Here is a 19612-nt window from a genome sequence, read left to right as displayed (position 1 = left end):
TCCTTAGCCATCTTCAAGAATCGGCTTAAAACACATCTCTTCCATCTTTATTTGACCCTCTAACTTTATCAATCAATATTCTAATTCTATTCTTAAAAAATCTAACTACCTTTCTAATCTTTTTGTATTCTATTTTTCTTTTCATTTATTATGCAATTATATATGTGCGTGTATGTGTAAAGACCTCTAACTAGCTTGCTCTATTCTTTTTTTTAATTCTATCTGTTTTCTTTTTATTTATTATATTATTTAAAATCCCATGCTACGTGTACTGTGTTAACCTAACTGAGACTTGTTATAGCACTTATATATCATTGCTCTTTTTGTTGTTGCATTTCTTTCCCTTACTGTAAAGAAAATGAACTGTGACTTTAAAACCGAGGTATGTACCGAACGTTTGGGTACCGTTACACCCCTAATATATATAAATAAACTGTATTTATATTTAATTATAAAGATTAATACACACACACATATACATATATATACACATACATATACACATACATATATATATATATATATATATATATATACATATATATATATATATATATATATATATATATATATATATATATATATATATATATATATGTGTATATATATACATAAATCACAATCTATATATCTAGTCTAATTATTTATAAAATATATTTTATTTATATGCCATTTATACTTATTTTAAATATTTAGAATATATTTTATAAATAATATACATACATTTTATGGATGGCGTGCATTCATGCAAGGCGTTCATTCATGCATGGCTTCGAAAAAAGCAGAACATGATAATTGACTGACATGTGGTTAATTTAAACCATGTCAATACTGATCGTACTAGCATGGTCACCGATATATCATGCATGCCAAAGCCCAAACATGACAGTATGGTGAGATCAGTCTGACAGCTAAGCGTGTTTGTGGAGGGTTTTCCCATAAAAGCAAACAAAAAGGTCACCAGGCAGTTAAGTTTGTTATTGTGAACGCCACCGTGCAGCAGATGGACTGAACTCTGCTGTCTGTGAGACTTACACAGCGCATCTGAGATCAAACACACCTCTGGATCCAGAAGAACACGAGCAGCTGAGACCAGCAGTGCACGTGCTCAGAGATTTAAAGAAATACTTCACCCAAAAGACAAAAAGCTCTGCATTGACTCATCCTGGTATTGTTCTGAACGGCATTACTGCCTCTCTACAAGAACCAGAAATTGAACAATATCTTGAAATGTCTTTAAACATATTGTCTGGCATTTTTGATATGAAAAGTGAATGGGGAATAGGGCTTTCAGGCTTCAAAAGCAGCATTAAAATGTGCATACATAATTTATAATATCATATCACATCTTAAAGCCACAGGAAAACTGTGTGTGAGAAACAGGCCTAAATTTGAGTCCTTATTAACTTAAAAAAGCTATACAAAATTGCATTTTGATGCCACTCTCGTGTCCAAACACCACCTTTTTTTAAATTATCTTGACTTGAATTTCTTTGCCTCTCGAACTATATTTTTAAATGGTTTCAGGAGACTTGCAATGTAATGTGTAATAATAGTATGGACCGCTTTTATGGTTAGTTTTATCATTTTGGAGCTTGGTAGCTCCAGCCTCTATTCACTTTCATTAAATATCGAAAACAGCAGCCAACATTCTTCACTTTTTATAGTCCTCAAAAAAAAAAAAAAAAAACACAAAAACAAAAACAAAAAGAGAGCCAGGTTTGGAATAATTCCTTTGAGGGTGCGTTTTATTGCAGCTGAGACAACATTGCAATGAAACGGTCAAATGAACCACAGAAAAATAGAGAATACCAGAGACTGGTATCTTTCCTTCAGTCTTTCTTGCTTGTCCCCCAAATAAAGCAGGTCCATGTTCATCTAAAAAGCACTGCCTAGCAACACTGGATTGCCAGGATCAGACCTACTCCATGTCTCCACAGCAAGATAAAACACCAGAAGCTGAATCATATTCATCTGATTCATATCGATCCGGTCGCGCTGTGTTTTCTATTGGCTTAAAAGAGTCGGTTCACAAGAATCATTTGTTCGTGAATCGTGCGACAGTGATCTCGACGTGTTTACGACTCGCCAGAAAAGGACCGACTCATAAGAATCATTAAGTCGCGAATCGGGGTACATCGATCGTTTGTTTTTGATTCACTTTAAACAACCAGTTCTTAAGAATCATTTGGAATTCGACACGAAATTGATTTCGAAGTATGTCTGATCAAAAAAAAAAAGTCTCATAAAATTCTTCTGATCGTGAAACGGGGTTTTGCTTTTTGATTCACTACAAGGAACCGGTTCAGAAGAATCATTCGTTCGTGAATCGAACTAACACTGATCAACTGTAGATTCAGTGAATATCAGCGCACACCGGCTGTCAAAAACCGAAAACAATCACTCGGTTTTGTGATTTAAAATCGGAATCGGAAACGGTTCTCGGTTCTCAATCCTTTTTGGAAACAAATCGATATAATTTATACAATATACACAAAGCAGTCATGACAATATGCGCAATTTCCTGAAAACGTGATATGAAAACACATAGTTGACTTACAAACAGGCGTTTTGAAAACTTGAACAGTTCGATGGTTTAGTATGAAATGTCACGTAAATGCGAGTAAACGTCCCGCTTTAACACACAAGTTAAAAGCAACTTTGACTGTGAACTTCATAACAGATCAACAAATATAAACAAGACCTATAGTGACCGTTTCCAACAGCTGTAAAACTCACTTTTATGTTTTCCAGAGGTCCACGACTGTTTAGCCAGACTGGGACTGCGAATGATCGCGCGCCCGGCGGATTTAAGCGCGTCCATGATGAATACAGTTTATTGTGATAATTAACAATCCTTAGAGCGCGATCCTCCGGCGGTCCTCTGCCCGATCGAGCCCGATGCTTTCCCGGCAGGAAAACTTTTCTGACAGCCTGTGATTATCTTCCTTTTCCGCGGATGATCCCGTGTGGATGCACGAACATGCTCGCCACGGCGGGCGGGGCTTAGTATGTAAATTGACCGGATAATGTTCCATCATGACGCTGCCGTGAGTGGGCGGGGTTCGAGTATGTAAAGTAGTCAGATTATATTCAGTGGGCGGGACTTCTCGTGTGTCTTTAAACAATATGCCTTTTGACTAGTGTGATTAATACAAACTATTATTATTATTAATCGGTATTATTGTTTCGGACGATTTAAAACACGCATAATATTACGGTTTAGAATAATATGGATAATGGTAAAAATGAAATAACTGATTAAAACAACATTAAAGAAGAGAACAGAGGAAAATACAAATACTAGTAAAGAATATTGCAGATATAAGATGTTAAGTTTTTATTTAGATCTAGTGTTAATGTTTAAACTTTATTATTGTACATTTATTACAATAGTAGTCAATTCTATTGGATTCTGTCATGTAAAAGTAAGGGGTTTTACACTAATGTTTACAGAAAAAAAAGTTTTGTTATTTTAAAAACATTAGTATTCTGATTTAAGTAAATTGCACAGCTGCACTACTGAAACATTTAGAAGACAAAAAAGTTAGTAGTGTCAATTATGAAGAAGTGGATATGTTACACAATATTTCAGCTAATATTTCAGAACACTATGACAAAACTTCTCAAAATTAATTTACAAAACCTTAATTTCTTTCCACTGTCACACAATGTTGCCTCCATGAAGCATGTGGTTCTTTTTATGTGTGAGAAATAGGTCATTTTGCTTGTCATTGGGCCTTTTACAACCTCAATGTCAAAGAGTAAATAGAGACCGGGGCATCAGGTTCTTCTGACCCCTACTGTGACCCACCAAAACCTGTTTAGTTTCATTTGAAGATGAAGAATAAATAGAATTGACCAGGGTCTCGCAGTAGAACAGGTGAGTCACTCAGTTCAGGTGATTAACACAAAGAAGAATCCAGATCTTCAGCATTCTTGAGTGACTATGACAGATTCATTCAGATTATCGCAGAAACTAATGCACCTGTTAAAGCAGGCAGTCAGATGAGACTGAATGTAAAACAGTGCATCCCATGGGAGTCATTCACTCTCCCAGTTCATCCTATATTACTGGAACTGGAAGCTTGAGAAACGTGGCTGACATACTAAATGCCTCATGTACATTATTAATGTGTCCATATGCTGATTAGAGCAACATTCTGCAGCTCATATCAGAATATAACAGCTTTAACTGATGAAAAGATATATGCAGGTTATACATACAGGTCTGGAACAGCATAAGAGTGAACTATCACTATCCACATTACTTCTAAAGCAAGATTTGGCATGGCCATTTCAACTTGAATGTGCGAAGCTTCCACTTCCAGATACTTTACCTGTACAAAATCAGCCCTTCTTCTGTACATTCACTCAAAATAGCTTCCAGGTTGAAGATAATTGTGGCATCTTTAAGTAAAAATTGAACAGTGGAGCCCATTAATGTGAAAGTGTGTCCTTGTGTCAAGTGTTTTTACATGCGCATCATGCCAGTGATGCACTGAAGAAAGATCAAGTGTGGAACTGTGAGCCTGTCTGCATGGTTATAAAAAGAGATGTGTTTAATATGAATGCTCTAGTTATTTATTCATGCACGTAATAACCTCTTATGAATGAGAGATGAAGGCATCACACTTAATGCTCAGAGAATCTGTCAGCACGAGATGCTGCAATAGTTTAGAAACTAGTAACTGTTACCTATACCAAAAAAAATTAAACATATAAATGAAACCTGATATTTCCTACTGACACACTACAGCAAAAGTAAGAAAAAACTGGCTTTAATTTGTTGCTGATGAAAATACGAAATGCTTTTGACTTTTGCACAGTATATAAATTAGAAAGAGGATAGGTTTTTGTGTTAATTTTGCAGAAGCTGGTGTGATGAAAATGTGTTTATGATTAGATCATGATCAAAATCTTGCATAACTGCCAGTTATATTCATAAAGTCTAGTTGGATGAAAAATTCCTGTTTACATCATTTAAAATTAACATTAAACATTAGAAAATTACATTTAAAAGCAAAATTTTGATCAAAAAGCATAATGTTTATTTTTTGGCTATATATCACTGACATGTTGATATGTACTTTTGACATTTCGGTCGATGAAAAATCAGAAAAAACAAATACTGTGTCTACTTTTAGGGGAAATGTATGGTTTTATTGTTATTCTTCATCAAAAATTAACCCTTCGCTCAGCCCAAATAAACCATAATTATAAGGTTAGTTTGATTTTATTATTTGCATTTAGCAATGTTTTTCCTTGCTCTCAAAACACTTTGTATTGTGACCCACCTATGATTTTGCACGCAAACATTTAGAAACAACCACAAGCAATGGACAAACCACAAAAGAATTTTAAATGCCAGGAAAAAAAAAAGAAAGAAAAGAAAAAAAAAAGTTTTATTACTTGAAACCTCACAGAGACCTCACAGAAAGTGCAGCCGAGGTCTGGCTGAAAAACAGACAGAAAGCTAGAAGTGACAGCGGGTAAAGAAAACAAAACATCTGCACCCCCTCCCCCCTCATTTAAACCACTTGGACTTTGCAAATTTTCCCACTACCTCCATCACATCGTAGTTTTAAAAAACACAGACACCAAAAACAACAACCATCTCAGAGCACCACAATACCACATAGGACTGACTCTGGCTAAACCCCGCCCCCCTCCCGCCAATCATTCACCAATGGAATATTAACACCGTAATCATCTTTTGAAATTAACAGCCCAGAACTCGTTTGAAGGAACACTCTTCCTCTGGCTGGCAAAATCTATTAGATTAAACACAAATCTGAGGGTTTTTCCAAAAAGTGTGTCAGCTCGGGACATTCTCCCTTTAAACCATTAATACTTCATGCTTAGAAGACGTCTGGATCTAGATTCAGCTATACAGCCTGTGTGTTGATGGTCAGATGAAAACCCTTCCAAGAGTCTAACAGGGTTAAAGTAGCAACACTTTCTGAACACAACGGCGCCATCAAGTGGCACAACCAAGTATTTCTCAGAAAACAAGACACAAACTATATAATAATAGCAATAATACTCTCCTCTAGCTTCTGATCATTGGGCCAGCCAGTAACCGGATGGAACTGAAACACTTCTTTTTCAACAAATTTACAGTTTTAGTTGGCACTGGACTACACTAGCTTCTGTCTGATACTGAAACATGGTCAACACAATAAAGAAAACGAGAGAAAAGTATTCTGTGTTTTCATACTTAAGATATTCCCTTGCGAGCTTGTCAACAGTGCAATAGTGCAATGCTGGATAAATAAATAATAATGTAAACAAATGACCAAATTCACAAGCGTGGACCAAAACAGGAGCAGAGTCATCACGGCAATGGGCTGGCGATCCGTTTGCCGTATATGACCAAAAAGGATATGGTTGAGGCATGACGTGGTGAAGGGTGGGAAGAGATCTTTCGGTTCCACCAATGAGGTCCCACATGAAGGCACTAATTATCTGTAACTGGTGAATTAGGCTGCTGGACTGTGTTTGTGGCGCACAGTTTGTCTTTTGGTACCAGGAGGAAGAACAGCAATCCACAGATGAAGCTTCGGTTCGTCAAACGAGTCCTTAAGAGATTGGGAGTCGTCCGATCCTGACATACTGATCCAAGAGAGATTATTTTATCGCATTGTTTCTGGGACGTTTTGTTTTTTTGCGTTACATTCTTGTCATCTTAGATGGTGACATTCTTGAGTAAAAAATCATCTTCTGATATGGGGTAGAGCACCTGGGACAACAGATCTCACACTTGCCCTGCTTTGCATCCCCCGAAAAAACAACAACAACAAAACAAAACAACAACAGTAAAATCAAGGCCGAAATCCAAAGAAGAGGGAACAAAATTGATGTGAGCGGTCTCTGAATGGACTGAGGGAAGATACTCACCAACTTCTGTGAGGTTTCTAGACATTTACAAGAGAAAACAAACAGCAGTTTCCTACTCAATGTGTGACGTCCCTTAAAAGTCCTCCTTTTTAATTTTTTTTTTTTTTTTACTACAACAAATACAGTCACACAATACAACATCCTTTTGACCAGGCAAGAAGCTGTAGAAATAGAAGACAAAAAAACAAAAACAAAAAAGCAATCTGAGCCACAGACATGACAAAGATGAATCTGAATCTGGGCCTGTGGAGGAAAAAAAAACAACCAGAGAAGACCCTGTGTGTGTGTGTGTGTGTGTATGTATGTGAGAATGAGTGTAGGTCTGTTGTGGTGGGAAACAAGCATTCATTTTTTCAGGGGCTGGTAAACAGATGCGTTGGGGTCCAGTCCTGATGGACTGGTGTCCATGAACTTGGAGGAGTAATGGGGCGTGACTGGGGTCATGCTGCCCGTATCTGCGGAATACACCATGCTGGGCATGACAGCCATGACCTCTGCTATCTTCTGCTTCAGGTCTTTAATCTCCTGGTCTTTCTGCAAAATTTGACCTAAAAAAAAGTGTTTTTCCACATTTAGGGATGTTTTCAGTAAGGACATAAACTAGTTTAAAAGTTTGTGATTGATTTTAACAGTTTAAAAGTAGTCTCTTCTGCTCAAAAAAACATTAATATTATAGACTTTTATTAGTATTTAAAATAACTAAATTTCTATTTGAATATATTTTACGTTTTAATTTATTGCTGTTATGGTAAACATGAATTGTCAGCATCATTTCTCCATCTTCAGTGTCACATGATCCTTCAGAAATCATTCTAATATGCTGATTTACTGCTCAAAAATAAAATTTCTTGTTATTATCAATGTTAAAAACATTTGTGCTGCTTCATATTTTTGGAAACTTACTTTTTAATTTTTTGAGGATTCTTTGATTAATGGAATGTTCAAATAAATGTTATTGTCACATTTGATCAATTTAGTATGTCTGCTGAATAAAAGTATTCATTTTATTTTTGTTTTAATATTACGTAAAAAAAAGAAAAAAAGAAAAGAGAGACCCTACATTTTTTAGTTTGATCTCCTGTAATGTAGTTAAAATTATTTCAAACAACAGCAGAAAGAAAGTTTTTCAGATAGTAAAGAAGTGTGGGTAATCTGAACAAAAGGGTGTGATGGAAGACCTTGTGCGATCTCCAGCTGTCTCTTAGCATCTCCGAGGGCAGAGAAGAGGTCCAGCTTGATTCGGGTCTCAGCGCTGAGGCTGTTTTCCAGGTGCTGGGTTTTATCCTGCATCGCTGACAGTGCTGACATCAGAACCTCTGTGTCCTTCTCATTTTCCTTATATTTATGCAGTTCCTAAAAAGACATGATAGATATTTTTATACTTTTTCTCCATTTACAGAAGATTCTGAAGATTCTGAAAGAGATTCAAGGCTAATATGGCATATGAACATCTCCTCACTTGAACTTTGAGTTCCAGCTCTCTGATTTGATCTTCTTTCACCTTTATGTCAAGTGTGAGTTTCTTACACTCCGTCTCCAGCTCAGAAATCCTCCTCCTCAGAGACTCTGTGCATTCACCTCTGACACAAACAAATGACACATGTTAGTTCACTAGGGCTGGTCCGAATACCATTTTTTTCAGAGGAAGGGGGCTGAACATATTCTTCTCTCTGTTACGGGGAAGTTTTGGCTTAGTGGTTAGATGTGGTATGACTCCTAACCCTAAGGTTGTGGGTTCGAGTCTTGGGCCGGCAATACCACGATGACTTGGGTATCCTTGAGCAAGGCATCGAACCCCCAGCTGCTCCCTGGGCGCCGCAGCATAAATGGCTGTCAATTGCGACAAAATACATGAGAACTTATCATGCTGTGTACACTGGATGCAGCATGGTGCAATAAATTCCCGACAGTAAACTGCTTCTGCGTTATTTATGATGTACTGACACAAACTTCAAATGATTTTCAACCGTCGCTCTGTCACATCCAGTGTAGACAGTCTTCAGCTCTTGCGTCCAGTGTAGACAGTGTACTAAAGGCAGGAATCTCTGTGTGTCTGTCTGTCTGTTTGCATTGTTATGTCGAGAACAGTTCATCCAGTTGACTTCATTTATGGCGGGTGTGTTGCCATGGATCCGAGGGAGTACAGTGTCGCATTTTGGTGCAATATGTATACTCAACATGTTCAGAATTAATACACTTTAAAAAAAACTACAGAACAGCGTGAGCCAAACTTGACGTGCTTCACATGGGCAGGGCTTATATGCTCAGAGAACGGACAATACACTAGTGATACAAAACTCACAGGTCTGTTAAGAGCAGTACTTTTAATGTAGACAAAATATTATTAGGTGACAACATATTATAGTGTGGAATTCATGTTATGTTTGCTTCGGTTTAAAGTTTGTGGTCAGTAATTTTTTTTCCACAAGCAAATACTTTTAGGTAGCAAGGACACATTCAATTAATTTAAAGTGACAACAAAAAAATTTTAGAATGTTATAAAGATAATATTTCAAATAAATGCTGTTCTTTCAAACTGTATAATCAAAGACTGGAGAATTTGCTTCTGAAAATTCAGCTTTTGCACTACAGGAATAAATTAAATTTTAAAATATACAAAAAATAATAATAATAAAACCGTTATTTCAAATTGTAATAATATTTCACTATATTAATTTTTTTACTACATTTTTAAATCAAATAAATTAAGCCTTGGTGAGCATGAAAGAATTCTTGAAAAAAACTTACTGATTGCAAACTTTTGAACGGCAGTGTGTATCATGTATATCTTTCAATTCTACCAGGATTCTTTGATAAACAGACATTTTTGAAGAGCAGCATTTATTTGAAATAAATATTTTTTTGTAATAATGAAAGTCTACACTGTCACTTTTGATAAATTTAATGAATCCATGCTGGCTCTGAAAAAGTATTAAAAAGAAATTTGGAATGCCATAATGAAATGGAAAGGAAGAGAATGGAATGCACAATATATAATGGAATGGATGTTAGCAAATTAAATGCAATGGAATAATGGGAAGGTGTGTCATGAGCACCTGGTTGCTGCAGCGAGAGCAACTGCACGAGCTGCTGTGGCCTCCTCCAGCTTCTTGCGTTTCTTTTCCTCTGCTAACAGTTTTTCTGCCGCTGCACGAGCCTCCTGTTCTGCCTTCAGACGCTTTTCCAGCTGCCCCACTGTCTGCTTGTCCTTCTGCTTCGCTTGAACGGCATTGTGAAGTCTGAACACACAAACAAGACTTTGCATTACTACGAGTACAGTCCCATGTCTGCTCTGCGCTCTCTTAAGGAGCAAACAGAAGGTGGGATGCTTTACTTGTTTTGCAGTAGTTCGTTCTCCTGCCGCAGCTGTCCGAGCTCAGAGCGTATGCTGCGTTCAGAGCTGCCTAGTGAGCCCAGCTGACTGCGCAGATCCTGTTCGGTCTGTCTGCTAGCCTGCAGGTCTGCCTTCAGCTTCTTAACATCCTGCTCCAGCCTAAAACATGCAAACATTCACTCCAGGTCATAATGAGTCATGATAAACGTGAATCAGGGAAAGGACTGCACTTGCTAAAACCTAAAAGAGTACCTATCTAGACAGCATTTCTAGGGGCATCTAAACTTGCTCAAGGCATGATATTAACACCAGTGTTGCACAAAATGCTGTCTAAGCAGAAAGTAGATGATTTTTGATATTTTGAGGTAACTGGAGGTTTCTCCCAGATTTGAGGTATTTGGTGGTCTGCAACTTCTGTTTTACAATTGTTATGTAAATGTTTTGAGTACCACTATATTCTAATAATATATAGGTGTAGGTATAGGTGTCTGAAGAAGAACTAACCCCATCTGAATAGGTCCATTTCCTACTATATAGTACGTGAAAAATAGTATACCGAAAGAAAAGTAAGTCTAAATACAGTTTATGAAAAACAGTTAGAACCCGGATGGCCTAATATTTATATTATGATGTCAAAGTGTACATCCGATGGGCACTTTATTATCCCATGGGGCTACAGGGGAAGAAGTTGTGAATGCTACATGGTCATGACAACACAGATAATATGTCCAGATTGCATCCATACTACACAAATATACACTTAACTGTTTATGTTCTTTATAAGATGCAGTACCTATTTTGGCAATCCAGAAAAGATTGCATGGATTTCAACTGAAATGACTCTCGACCATGAAAATTTGCAACAACAATTTAAATATTTAAACTTTCAATTTAAAGTTCAGGGTCAGTGTGAACTACACAAGAACAGATTTCTTTTTTACTACTGAAAAAATCAAAAGTATGTTTCTTAATGCTTTCTGTGTCAGGAAAAACATAACAAAAATGACTGTTTTCTTATGTGTAGTGTTTTCGCACACCCTTTTCAACATTAGAGCTGCCGTTTTTAACATGAAGCCCAGATTTTGAGAACGATGATGCGTGTGAGTCTAACCTGACGAGGGCTTCGGGTTTGCTCAGCTGATTGTTGGGAATGCAGTTTTCCACAGGGTCTCTGTTTGACGCCGAGTTCTTCCCTCCTCCACACTTCTGTTTCCTGTCCCCCTTACCAGAGGAAGAGGTGGACGACAAAGGCCCAGAGGAAGACAGCACGCTGCCATTGGCCGTTCCGTGCCCCCGCGGCGAGGAGCTCCCTCCCCCTCCTCCTCCGCTGGCATTTTTGTAATTTTTGTTGGAGTTGGAGGAAGATGAAGAGTGTTCCTCTTTCAGCAGGTTCTCAGTGCTGCCCAGCAGGTCTGAGCTGCTCAGTCTCTTACTGTTCACGTGGTTCTCCATGTATTCCATCTCCTGAGCTTTACTGTCCACTGACGGTAAGATGCTGCTGCTGCTGCTGGTGCTGTTGCTGTTGTGATGGTTCTGGTTGCTTTGCTTTTTGGACTCGTTCTTGCCTCGTTCTTTCTCTCTGTATTCCAGCTCTGGTAATGTGTTGGATGAGGGCTTTTTAACGCCTGCCGAGCCGTTCTGTGCCACAACTGGAGAGTCTATATCTTGAATGCCTTTAGATGCTGCTGCTGCTGCTGCTGTTGTTTATGAAAGAAAAAGAGACTTCAAAATAATAGTTTATAAAAAACTGAAAATATTTGCTCATCCTCATGTCACAACTGCTAGGAAACTTTTTTGAAGTATCTTCATACAGATCTGTATGGAAGCCCGTTTCCGCCACGGAATAAAAAATAAAACGAGGTAATTGTGACTTTTTATCTCACAATTCTGATTTTTTTCTCGGAATTGCAAGTATATATCTCGCAATTCTGACTTCAGAAACTCGCAATTCTGAAAAAAGATTTTTTTAAATAAAGTTGTTTCTTTTCTCACATTTGCGAGCTCATATCTCCCAATTCTGACTATATATATCTAAAAATGTATATAATATCTTGAGTCAGAACTGCGAGACACTCGCAAAAGTGAGAAAAAAAGTCAGAATTGCGGGTTCATATCACACAATTCTGAAAAAAAAAAAGAAAAATGTCAGAATTGTGAGATAAAAAGTTGCAATTACCCTGTTTTATTTAGTTGCAGAAACGGGCTTCCATAGCTCTGTATATTCAATGACAGTTCAAAGCTTTCATGCCCAAAAAGGACAAAAACCCATTAAAAATGCATTCGAAGTAGTCCATCTAACTTATGCACTTTGTTCCAATCATATGGAACACACTTAAATGTAGGTTGTGTTTCCCTCTTTTTTGGAGCTTGATAGCTGTGGTCAATAAAGAGTTGTATAGAAACCAAACACCAGCATATGGTTGAGTGAACTATTCTGTTAGGAGGCATTGTGCAAAGTCCTTACCCTCCTCAGCTTCTCTCTCTTGTCTCTGTATGAGCTGTTGTTCTGGAGGTAGCGCCTGCTGCAGCAGCTCCATGTAAAATTCGTTCTCTTTCTGTACTTCCTTCTGTTTCCGCAAGCGCATCTTATAACTTACATAACTCTTAAAACCAAAGCCCAGCGTCACCACCGGGTATCCAATACTGTGAAAACAAGAAGAAATAGGACGTCATAATTAGCAATGTTGGAGGAAAAAGCTACAGACGATCTGCTTACACCAGTAGTGAAGCAGGTCGCATGTCGTCACTTACAACACTAAAAGCATGACGAACACTCTCTGAAATGGTTTAGAGGAAAGCAGACAGATCAAGCTGTAACTTGCTCACAATCGGTGCCAGTGTTTGACTCATCGATGTAAGAGAGGATTGTGGAAAATGACATACCAGTGCGCTGCAAAGGGACGACACAGGTCCACGTGGAAGTGTTTCAAATCTTTAAATCTGATAGCTGCCTCAATATAAACAAAAAGTATCCATAGTGACACAGTGGGGAGGCAGACCCCTCGTTCTGTGGAGAGACGTGAGAAGAGAACAGTCAATTCAACATGTGCTTAAAACACTTCACCTGACAAAAGTGAGGGAATGTCATAATCAAAACAGTAACAGCCCAAATTAATCTAAACAAACCCACAATGATTCAAGCACACATCTGATTCAAGCATCAGTGCTAAACAAATCGAGTGAGTCATTTGAAAGCAAATCCTATTGTTGACATCAAAATCCAGAGCTGCTCAGTCACACCGGCAGAAATAACCAAGGTCACAGGGTGTGTGTGTGTATGCATATTATAAAGATAGAATAAAATATGTCACAACAACAAAAGCTCACAGCGGCATGGGAGTTCCAAGGTGTCAGTTGTACACACAGTTGTAAAATATATTTTTAATCCATCATCTTTATACAGAGAATTCGACAATGGCAATCTACACCAAATCCAGACTGACACTGGGACTGACAGACATGTCAGTTTGAGGTTATCTATACTGGAAGTGTCAAAGCTGCAAGTCATCAATGTTCACAATGTACTGACCAACCAGCTGTAAGCTTGAGGTTAGACTTCAGTAACGGTAAAACAAAGAATACTAGATCAACAATGGATAACATGTTATCCACAACAATATGCGGCTCTTACCTGTGTGCCAGACGTACTGCACCCACACATATGTGCTGGCGGCAAAGAACAGCCACTGCACTGGGATGAACAGCAGACATATAATATCTGATGTGAATGCCACACACACAAAAAACACTGAGAAAGCCTGCAATACACAGAGAGACACATCAGATCACCACATGTGCAAATGGCATGTTGTTTCATGCTCCTCAGTCAAATATAACTTCAGCGTCCTGCTGTGAAACATCATATAAAACAACCCTAAACAGCATTTTTTAACTATCAGTTGTGAAATCTTGTGAAGTGTGCATGTGACCTGCATGATCGCGTGTTCTCTGTGTGGAGGTCGGTCCGTGTGAATTGAATGCTTTAAACTTTAAACTTGTGATTGTCTTTGCCAAGTGTCATATTCATGTCATTTTCTCTGTGTGCTGTATGTGAAATGAGTGTTACCCATGCTTTATTTGAAAAATATGATTCCCAATTCACACAAAATTCCCAGAATACAGAGTGCCCTGTTGGTCACAGTGTTTACTCCCTTTTTAATTATATTTTTATTACATATTTATTTGTGAAAAATACATTGTCATCTAAAAGTATAAATATGTTTATTTTACACTTTTATTTATTTTTTTAATCCATTGTCAAATTATTAAACATTTCTTAAATATTATTATTATTATTATTAATAATAATAATAATAATAATAATAATAATAATAATAATAATAATAATAATAAGTAAAATAAAAATATATAGCCTTTATATCTGCTATCGGCCCCCTGCTTTCCAAGATATTGGCATCGGTTGTCAAAAAAAAAAAAAAAAACAGTATTGGTCAACCACTAGTTCAAATAAAGTGCAAATGATACTTAAATTCTGAATACTGACCTTCTGACCAAGAAGAAATCTCTTAATCTCAGATAAGACTAGATAAGAGTATAAACTGCAGTTTATGTCCCTCACAGGATTATTGATAACATCAAACCCATAAAGAGATGAATAAATTCATCATACAGTACAAGAGCTATGACATTTTAATGCTTTTGTAAGAAGCCTCTTAGGCTTGCCAAGGCTGCATTTATTTGATAGAAAATGTAGTCATAATATTTAGGCATTTACAATATATAATATATACACATTATAAAAAGGCCATGTGATTAAAATATATGTAGCAGCTCATTTTAAGAATCAGTTCATCTGAAAATTATGATTCTGGCCTATAGTATTTTTTTGTCTGCTTTGAAGCTATTAAGAAGTATAAATCAGCATGCAGTTTTGTTGTATGGAGAACAGAAGCTCAGACATTTTGATAAACATTAGATTTTTTGCTGGGATGACATGAGCATCAGCAATCGATTTCTTTAATTATTTAGTACCATTATCTGGATGAAAAGCTTGTCTCTCTCTCTCTCTCTCACACACACACTCACCAGTCCCTGGTATCTGAAGGAGTCGTAAACACTGCGAATGAAGAGCCAGAAAGGCCAGAGGTACTCAAAACGAAACTCCAGCACAAAGTCTGCCAGCAGCACCAGAGCCCAGACCACCAGAAACTTCAGGTACAGGAACGTACTGAGACAAAGAGAAAGAGATGTTAATCTTACCCAACCATTCAATCATCCATTCAAGATTTCATCTCTTTGAATAAGACCCCACATGTGGCCTTGAGCCACTGAACATTTAGCGACACATACAAGCATCTCAATCATGATCTCCAGCATTAAATCCAAACCAATGAAGCATGGGTAGGTGGGGGAGGACGTAATCACTGTTTGGCTTTCTCCAATGTAGTGCACTGAATGAAGTCGATTATGTTTTATGTAGGGATGAGAAAGGGCCAAGAGCTGCATTTCCAGATGTAGCAATGCAGATAAGGTGTACTCAAATGTAACCACCAGATAACAGCAATATTCTTTAATTAGTCTATAATTAATCCGCTGTGAGATATTGAACATTTTCCACATATTATGCTGTCAATGTGAAATTAAGCTACATTGTGAATATCATGAGTTTAATGAGTTTTTGGGCCATTAAATGGCCATAAAGACTGTCACCACCAGACTGATTTTGTGATCATTCTTTGTTTCACAAAAATAGGAACTTTAAGACGGCTAACAATATATTATTATTTTTTAATTAATTACATATATGAAATGCAGCTTAAAGTGTTTAAACATGCATAAATGGCTAAAAACAGAAACAAAGCTAAATAAATAAAATAAAAATTATAAAATAAAATCTTAAAGTTAAAATTAATGACGATAATAATAATAATAATATTTAAAAATAATAAAAACAAGAAAAATAAATTTTGATATTTTAACAGGGCCTAAAAAAAGTGGTTTGTGTTAGCAAAATCAATTAATTTCAAAGAATATTCAAGAAAATGCCATTTGGTAGAGATACACTTCCAAACAAACTACTTCCCATTGAAAATGTTTTTTTGGCCTTTATGATTATGATTCATCTAATAGCATCTTCTACATATTTCTCCACTGCTCGTACAGGTGCTGAAGACACTATTAATAGTGTTCTGATGACAGAAATGATCGTGTTAACACAAGATTAAAAAAAAAGCAGTCACTGGACCGGTAGGTCTGGGCTGATGACATACTTGCTCAATTCCACCTCAATGAGGAAAGCAATATAACAAATCAGATAACAGGTGTTACAGATGCATCTTCACAGATTATATCATCAAAGTTGACAGTAAATGGGTGGATGCATCTAAAACAAAAACTCCAAATGCAACACATGATATTACACATGAAAACAGAGGTTAAAATACATTGATGAAAGATTTGAGAAATGTTTATTTTGGAACAAAACAAAAGCATGTAAATAGATTAAAATCTGATTTTATTCTGATTTTTAAAAAAGTCCCAAATGATCTTCACATAAACATTTGCTTTATATTTTAGTATCACAAAGTTAGGAACAAATCTATTACTTAAGACCTCTAAATGAAATCTGGTTTTACAGATTGGTGTAAAAAATTATTCCAAATAAAACCCCACAGAGTAATTTCCCAGATGCAGACTTGAAATCACATGCAATATTATGTCAACATCTGACATGACTGAATGTAAGCTCTAGAGCCACTACATTAAATAGTAAAACATGCTGAACATCAAGCAGAATGGCAAATGACTGATAATGGGTGAAGTCTGGCAACCCACTTTAATGGCAGAAACAAGTTGCCAGTTATTTACCCATTGTGAGCAAATCGTAGTGTTGTTTAACTGTCATCTACAGTGATAACACTTTTACAGCAGAATATACAGCATATATATTTGACGCACATGCAGGTTGCCAGACTGACGACACCAAGAGGAATGAGCGCACTTAACGATAAAAGAAATGAAATATGCTGTGTTTTCTTGCAAGTATAAAAATGCTATGTTAAATGTAGGTAAATATTGCTGTTTACTAATGCATTTTTGTGTTATGTACATACAGCGTTATATAAAATATAATTATTATTTGTGCTTGTTTACACAAGGCATTATTTATTTAATTGTTTATAATTATTGTCTTTTCTGTAAAACATTTTTTTGTTTGTTTATTTTGTAACTAGCTTCTTACTGTATTTTACTACTTAGATTATGAATCAGCTTGACCTTAATGACTGCTCGGTTGAAATTATGATTTCTCTGACTGAAGAAAATCTAAATTTTGACCATTTCAGTAAAAATATTCTGAACATAATTACCTATAAGTTGGTACCATCTATAGGCATCTTTATACAGCTGATTTTAAGGCTGCTTTTACATAATGCAACATAAAAGCCTGACTAAATCGTGTAACAAAGTATATGGTTTTCATTATGAGTATATGGTGTAAATGCATTTATGCCATTCTCTGAGTAGCATTAAACAGTCTGTGTAAAGACTGTAAAAGCCACTTCAGAAGTGCATCTGTGCCAGACAGTGTAAATTTGGTACAGCACACTTCATTGACATCTTGCTTTAAACATTTGAAATTAAGTCTGTATATAGTAAACATACTATATATACCAAACAATGAACATACCCAAACACTGGCACTCGGGCAACAGATCAGCAGTATGACTGGCATCCTAAGTATAGAACTTAATGCTATTATATGAGAGGTTATGCCATCTGCTAAGATATGAAATATCCAATAGCCTACTGCTGCATACAACCCTTTCATAACATCACTTTTGATTGATGGGTTAACGTTAGATGCTCCATGACAAACCTTACAATACAGAACAAAAACGGAGACTAAAAAAATACAGCTCTCATTGAAAGAATGAATTGTGCAAAAAAAAAAAAAAAAGATCCTATAAACTTACATGAAATATGTAGGTGTAATTAAGATTATTACCCTTACAAAAGAATCATCGTCTTTCTTCCGTGAAACACAAAAGGAGATGTTAGTCACTCAGAATGACAGTTTCAGTTATTTGCTTTCATTTTATGCAAAAAAGCAACGAAAGTGAATGGTTAATGTTAGTGATGTTAGAATCTTTTGTGTTTCACATACCAAAAAAACAGTCAGATGGATTTAGACCAGCTTTTAAAAATATTTCAAAATAATGATCATTTTAACATAAGCATTAACGTTAGTCCTGGCAGCATACAAACAAATACTTACTGCCAAAGATACACTGTCATTTCTGTCACACATTAGTGAGTGAGTTCTCAAGGAAAACGTAAAATAAAATAAAAAAGTATACAACTGCCCTCGGTCTCCCCAACTTCTGAGGAAAAACACAACCAACTTTAGTTATTTGGCGTCTCACTCAGGCATTTAAACCCTCCAGCTGTCTCTTAGAAATCTGTATTTGAATAACCTTCACGCATTTACATACGCGATTCGCTAATTAAATAACGGTTATTCTTCTTACGGTCTTGTAAGATGCAATCACAATCAATCCATCTCTTCGGTGCGGCTTCTGACAGACTAACGGTCCCATCACGTCAATCATTCCGATGATTGACAGTTACCGACTCTAACCGTCGGGTCTCGAGCGCACAGCGGTGGGTTTCGCGGGTTTCTTTCTTTTAAAGCGCACCGCTGTAATGAGGCCTTCGGCAGCTTATTCATTTCTGTGGAGACGGCTGTCTAACGTTACCTTCAGCCAGCTTTGTTGTCGGTAGCTCAGCTCGACTAGATGACTTACAGTCTCTCTATGAGATCTTAGATCATAATAGAAACTAAATATTTGTCTTTTCTTAAGCTCGTGAATGATAACGGTTTGCTCGGAAGGTCTGTATCGTACCTGCCGTAGATCCCCTCGGTGATTCGGTTCCGTTTTAAGGGCCGTCGAAGCTTGCTGCAGTCCGCATTGCGCCGCTTCATCCTCGCCCCTTAAATCGGGCTTTTTAATACGTACAGCAGTATGGTCCAGGGTTCTCTCTTATTCGGCGGTCCCGCAAAGGAATATACCGCTGTGGTTGTTTTTGTTTTTTTCTCCTGGAAACAAAGAAATAAATAAAAAGACTGAGTGGAAGACCCTCCTCCTTTTCTCGGCGCAGACGCACAGACACGGGCCTAGACAGGTGTGACTGACAGGCCGCTAAGCCAATGGGAATTTCACGTGTCAGCTGTCATTTTGAATGACAAGACAAACAGCCAATAAGCAGCGATCTGTTTTGTAGTGGTACCAAGAAAGGGAAATGGGGCGGCTGACAGGCTTTCTCCGTCCTACCAATCGCTGTCTTTGTGGACAAATCAGGTAGTCCTCCATGACCAATGGAATTGATTTGGGCGGGACTCCATATACGTTTTTTTGC

At 37.0% G+C, this 19612-nt stretch overlaps 2 protein-coding genes across 4 annotated transcripts in view; both read right to left on the bottom strand.

Moving 5' to 3' along the window:
• Positions 1-3023, bottom strand: part of LOC113078567 (low density lipoprotein receptor adapter protein 1-B-like) — a 40153-nt gene extending 37130 nt beyond the window's left edge. Inside the window, exon 1 of one of the 2 annotated variants that reach the window (XM_026250868.1) lies at positions 2740-3023. In XM_026250868.1, coding sequence (XP_026106653.1) covers positions 2740-2824 — 85 coding nt within the window. In that variant the 5' untranslated portion in view covers positions 2825-3023. The remainder of the gene's footprint in view (positions 1-2739) is intronic. The other variant, XM_026250869.1, reaches the window with a different exon arrangement.
• A 2118-nt stretch (positions 3024-5141) lies between these two features.
• Positions 5142-19376, bottom strand: LOC113078566 (macoilin-2-like). Of its 2 annotated transcripts, none has more exons than XM_026250866.1 (11): positions 19099-19376; positions 15281-15422; positions 13866-13992; positions 13118-13241; positions 12699-12877; positions 11346-11934; positions 10235-10393; positions 9957-10139; positions 8360-8480; positions 8079-8253; positions 5142-7448 (listed from the first exon to the last, which is right to left on the bottom strand). In XM_026250866.1, exons 1-11 carry the CDS (start codon positions 19176-19178, stop codon positions 7246-7248), a joined length of 2082 nt encoding a protein of 693 aa, XP_026106651.1. In that variant the 5' UTR covers positions 19179-19376; the 3' UTR covers positions 5142-7245. The 2 variants fall into 2 exon arrangements, with proteins under 2 accessions (XP_026106651.1, XP_026106652.1); XM_026250867.1 differs by having other exon boundaries at positions 7246-7448; positions 11346-11931.
• Positions 19377-19612: the final 236 nt, after the last annotated feature.

Source organism: Carassius auratus, unplaced genomic scaffold, assembly GCF_003368295.1.
Source record: "Carassius auratus strain Wakin unplaced genomic scaffold, ASM336829v1 scaf_tig00026010, whole genome shotgun sequence".
Taxonomy (NCBI): Eukaryota; Metazoa; Chordata; class Actinopteri; order Cypriniformes; family Cyprinidae; genus Carassius; species Carassius auratus.
Note: the sequence above shows the minus strand (reverse complement) of the source record. Positions and strands in the feature narration are given on the sequence as shown.

What these genes read in the sequence shown, in the direction of transcription:
- LOC113078566 (XM_026250866.1), bottom strand. Translation starts at nt 19,178, where the DNA reads ATGAAGCGGCGCAATGCGGACTGCAGCAAGCTTCGACGGCCCTTAAAA. An exon ending in GCAGTACGTCTGGCACACAG is followed by an intron (nt 13,242 to 13,865) that starts GTAAGAGCCGCA and finishes GTCTCTCCACAG; the next exon opens with AACGAGGGGTCTGCCTCCCC. An exon ending in AGCTGGAACTCAAAGTTCAA is followed by an intron (nt 8,254 to 8,359) that starts GTGAGGAGATGT and finishes ATGTCTTTTTAG; the next exon opens with GAACTGCATAAATATAAGGA.